Source organism: Penaeus japonicus, unplaced genomic scaffold (assembly GCF_977035675.1).
Source record: "Penaeus japonicus unplaced genomic scaffold, GWHDUDI00000001_assembly GWHDUDI00000031, whole genome shotgun sequence".
NCBI classification, from domain to species: Eukaryota; Metazoa; Arthropoda; class Malacostraca; order Decapoda; family Penaeidae; genus Penaeus; species Penaeus japonicus.
The window spans coordinates 10,523,762-10,528,761 of NW_028234433.1; the positions used below are offsets into that span (position 1 = coordinate 10,523,762).

Below are 5,000 nucleotides of genomic sequence, written 5' to 3' on the forward strand. Positions count from 1 at the left end.
CTCAATGATGCATGCAACCTTTGCGCTAGCAACGCCGATAGGAATATTGATATACACTGATGATATTGATGAAAATACCATTACTCTGTTAGTCGTAAGATATATGGAAATGCTGAAAGTGACAGCACTCATAATAACAACAATAACAGCAAAAAAGATTGTTATTTTGTGTAAACAGTAAAATCATTAATGAGTGACATTAAATAGCTCAAATATCGCTTTCCGGAACCCACTTGGCACCGGCAGCGCTGTGTTGTGCAAGAGGGCTACGCCTGTGAGTGCTTCCCTTTCCCTCAGTGAGTGTCGGAGGAGTTGCATCCGGGTTCTTTCTGGCTCTTTGCTCCCGTGTCTTCACTACGTAGCACTAAATCGACTCATCCTTTGCTATGCTACCTCTCTTTATTTTTGCTACATAGTTGTAAACATGTATGCGTGTCATTGATGTAAGTATTGCCATAATTAAGAATAGTAACATGTCATCGACTTTCAATATTATCAAAAATAACATTTTTGTTGCCAAATAATTAATATTTTACTATTATGGGAGCTTCATAGGTATATGGGAAAGCACATGCTACTTTGTCGGTAGAAGTACTGTTCATATCACTTATGATTACATTTACCATGCACACATTTTCACTATATACAGATTTATCAATCTACAGCTGCAGATACTGAAACAGATGCCAATAACCAAAAATGGTAATGATACTTGCATGGAACAAGAAATTAGTTACGTAAAATACAGGAAGGTTGCCACGTGTCTTTTTTTCAGAGTTCTAACGTAATACATTGGTTACTTAACAAAAAATTTTAACCAAATTGTAGTAAAGCGTTATTATCTATGATATAACATTCTGCTTCTGCTCATTCCTAACACGAGTCACATTGTCTTTATCTTATTGAAATTGTCATCACGAGCTCCCCCTCTCGTTCTCCTCTCTCTCTCTCTCTCTCTCTCTCTCTCTCTCTCTCTCTCTCTCTCTCTCTCTCTCTCTCTCTCTCTCTCTCTCTCTCTCTCTCCCTCTCTCCCTCTCTCCCTCTCTCCCTCTCTCCCTCTCCCACCCTCCATCCTTCCCTCTCCCTCCCTCCCTCCCTCCCTCCCTCCTTCCCTCTCCCTCCCTCCCTCCCTCCCTCCCTCTCCCTCCCTCCTTTCTTCTCTCTCCCTCCCTCCCTCCTTCCCTCTCCCTCCCTCTCCCTCCCTCCTTCCCTCTCCCTCCCTATCCCTCCTTCCCTCTCCCTCCCTCTCTCCCTCCCTCCCTCCTTCCCTCTACCTCCCTCCCTCCCTCTCTCCCTCCCTCCCTCCTCCCTCTCCCTCCTCCCCCTCCCCCTCCCCTCCCTCCTCCCTCTCCTCCCTCCCTCCCTCCCTCCTCCCCTCCCTCCCTCTCCTCCCTCCTTCTTCTCTCTACCTCCCTCCTTCCTTCCTGCTCCTCCCTCTCCCTCCCTCCTCCCTCTCCCTCCCTCCTCCCTCTCCCTCCCCCCTCCCTCCCCTTCCTCCTCTCCCTCCCTCCCTCCCTCCCTCCCCCCTCCCTCCCTCCTTCCTCTACCTCCCTCCCTCCCTCCTTCCCTCCCTCCCTCCTTCCCTCTCCTCCCTCCCTCCCTCCCTCCTTCCCTCCCTCCTCCCTCCCTCCCACTCCCTCCCTCCCTCCCTCCTTCCCTCTCCCCCTCCCTACCTCCCTTCCTTCTCCCTCCCTCCCTCTCCCTCCCTCCCTCCCTCTTCCCTCTCCCTCCCTCCCTTCCTCCTCCCTCTCCCTCCTTCCCTCCTCCCTCTCCCTCCCTCCCTTCCTCCTTCCTTCCTCCCTCCCTTCCTCCTTCCTTCCTCCTCCTCTCCCTCCCTCCCTCCTTCCTCCTCCTCTCCCTCCCTCCCTCCCTTCCTCCTTCCCTCTCCCTCCCTCCCTCCCTTCCTCCTTCCCTCTCCCTCCCTCCCTCCCTTCCTCCTTCCCTCTCCCTCCCTCCCTCCCTTCCTCCTTCCCTCTCCCTCCCTCCCTCCCTTCCTCCTTCCCTCTCCCTCCCTCCCTCCCTTCCTCCGTCCCTCCCTCCTTCCCTCTCCCTCCCTCCTTCCCTCTCCCTCCCTCCCTCTCTCCTTCCCTCTCCCTCCCTCCCTCCCTCCCTCCCTCCCTCCCTCCCTCCTTCCCTCTCCCGTCCTCCCTCCCTCCTTCCCTCTCCCGTCCTCCCTCCCTCCCTCCCTCCTTCCCTCTCCCTCCCTCCCTCCTTCCCTCTCCCTCCCTCCTTCCCTCCTTCCCTCTCCCTCCCTCCTTCCCTCTCCCTCCCTCCCTCCTTCCTTCCCTTTCCCTCCCTCCCTCCTTCCTTCCCTCTCCCTCCCTCCCTCCCTCCTTCCCTCTCCCTCCCTCCCTCCCTCCTTCCCCCTTCCTCCCTCCTTCCCTCTCCCTCCCTCCCTCCTTCCCTCTCCCTCCCTCCCTCCCTCCCTCCTTCCCTCTCCCTCCCTCCCTCCTTCCCTCTCCCTCCCTCCCTCCTTCCCTCCCTCCCTCCCTCCTTCCCTCTCCCTCCCTCCCTCCTTCCCTCTCCCTCCCTCCCTCCCTCTCCCTCTCCCTCCCTCCTCCCTCCCTCCCTCCCTCCCTCCCTCCTTCCCTCCCTCTCCCTCCCTCCCTCCTTCCCTCTCCCTCCCTCCTTCCCTCTCCCTCCCTCCTTCCCTCCCTCCTTCCCCCCCTCCCTCCCTCCCTCCCTCCCTCCTTCCCTCCCTCCCTCTCTCCCTCCCTCCCTCCCTCCTTCCTTCCCTCTCCCTCCCTCCTTCCCTCTCCCTCCCTCCCTCCCTCCCTCCCTCCTTCCTTCCCTCTCCCTCCCTCCTTTCCTCTCCCTTCCTCCCTCCCTCTTTCCCTCTCCCTCCTTCCTTCCCTCCCTCCCTCCCTCCTTCCCTCTCCCTCCCTCCCTCCCTCCTTCCCACCCTCTCCCTTACTCCCTCCCTCCTTCCCTCTCCCTTCCTCCCTCCCTCCTTCCCTCTCTCTTCCTCCCTCCCTCCTTCCCTCTCCCTTCCTCCCTCCCTCCTTCCCTCTCCCTTCCTGCCTCCCTCCTTCCCTCTTCCTTCCTCCCTCCCTCTCTCCTTTCCTCTCCCTCCCTCCCTCCTTCCCTCTCCCTCCCTCCCTCCCTCCTTCCCTCTCCCTCCCTCCCTCCCTCCCTCCTTCCTTCCCTCTCCCTCCCTCCTCTCCCTCCCTCCCTCCCTCCTTCCCTCTCCCTCCCTCCCTCCCTCCCTCCCTCTTTCCCTCCTTCCCTCTCCCTCCCTCTTTCCCTCTCCCTCCCTCCTTCCCTCTCTCCCTCCTTCCCTCTCCCTCCCTCTCTCTTTCCCTCTCCCTCCCTCCTTCCCTCTCCCTCCCTTCTTCCCTCTCCCTCCCTCCTTCCCTCTCCTTTCCTACCTCCTTCCCTCTCCTTCCCTCTCCCTCCTTCCTTCCCTCTCCCTCCCTCCTTCCCTCTCCCTTCCTCCCTCCTCCTTCCCTCTCCCTTCCTCCCTCCCTCCTTCCCTCTCCCTTCCCTCTCCCTCCCTCCCTCCCTCCTTCCCTCTCCCGCCATCCTTCCCTCTCCGTCCCTCTCCCTCCTTCCCTCTCCCTCCCTCCTTTCCTCTCCTTCCCTCCCTCCTTCCCTCTCCCTCCCTCTCTCCCTCTCCGCAGCATAGTTTCTAGAACGTAGTTAATCTTTGCTCGCTGGTTTGAATCCTGATGACGCAAAGGGCGATTTGATATATTGATTTTTTTCTTACCTTGTGTAAAACTTATTTTAAAGTATCCCTAATTTCAGGTTGCACCGATTACCCAAACCGTGGACCAAGAGAAATACATGAAAATGGCGACAGATATACAAGGACCTTCACGTGCATGGATAAGTGATAGACCCAGCAATAACGACATCATCTCAGAGCAAAGAGTGGCGGGAGACATTCCTCAATCGTCTAGCAGACTCGATATTGTCACTCATGCTAATGAGCAGCAAATAACGAAAGAGGAATACGACGGGAAGCATGATTTCAGATTATATGAATCAGTATTGACAAATAACAGAGCTTCATTCAGTGTAGATCTACATGTAGGCCCGACGCCATTATGGACCCCCCAAAATGATAGCATATCCAAAGGCAGAAATGTTTCAACAGCACCAGAGAGCTTTTTAGGGAAAAAAATCCAGGCATCCGATGGAAAAGATGTGACATCAAATTTCACTCTAGACGGAAATAATAGCAAGGAAAATGGGGGTAGAATGATTGATGAAAGTTTCCAACTTGGAACAATATCCCACGAGAAAAACAAACTTAGGTTTACGTCAGTATTGAACTCTTCCATTCCAGCTGATCTCTTGAACTTTACATCCTTAAGTGACCGACGGCTCTCGTACATGCAGGACAGATGCCAAGACCTTAAGGTACCCAAGAGAGGATCGAGAAAAACAATACGAAAGAAAATTGCTGTCTATCACCTTTTCAGCACCTGTGTTGCCCCAAAGGTAGGATTGACCAGCTGATAGCAAAATTTAGTTTTAGTTTTTTTCACTCTAATAGTTATGAAAATTAAGGATTTGCCGTTTTTCAGTGTTTTTTTTTTCCACTGTATTCACAGGGAGGTTCTACTTCTTGGTATGAACTGAGGGAGAAGTTAAAAAAACGCCAACTCAAAGGACATATCCAGGCGGCCATTCTCAGTGTCAGGCACCCTCTGTCACGCTTGACGTCAGCATACAGGTGAGTTTAGACCTGCTACTCTGTCCTTTTCTAAATCTGAGAGCCATTTTTGGTGTCCTTATTCGGATTCCCTATTGGCTCAGCCTCAGCATTCTACGACTCGAGACTTCTGCCTCCCACTTTGGTTGGGGAGGTTGCATATGATTAGATGCTAAAACTTTTGAATTCATCAGTATGAATAGAGTCAAACAAACTCTTTAATTATTCATCCTGTGTATACAGCAGGCTTTTAAAGGTTACGCACACACACGCATTGTCAGAGTTAAATGACAAATACTTCAAAGGAAATTAGTATTTATTCGATGAAGCCATTTAGATA

The 5,000-nt window shown here is 53.6% G+C and overlaps 1 protein-coding gene across 2 annotated transcripts in view; it reads left to right on the plus strand.

Annotated features, from left to right (window-relative positions):
• LOC122268142 (uncharacterized) overlaps positions 1-5,000 on the plus strand; it is a 30,712-nt gene that overhangs the window by 22,961 nt on the left and 2,751 nt on the right. For both annotated transcript variants that reach the window (XM_086555680.1, XM_043038423.2), the window contains exons 3-4: positions 3,748-4,446; positions 4,560-4,681. In XM_086555680.1, coding sequence (XP_086411806.1) covers positions 3,748-4,446; positions 4,560-4,681 — 821 coding nt within the window. The remainder of the gene's footprint in view (positions 1-3,747; positions 4,447-4,559; positions 4,682-5,000) is intronic.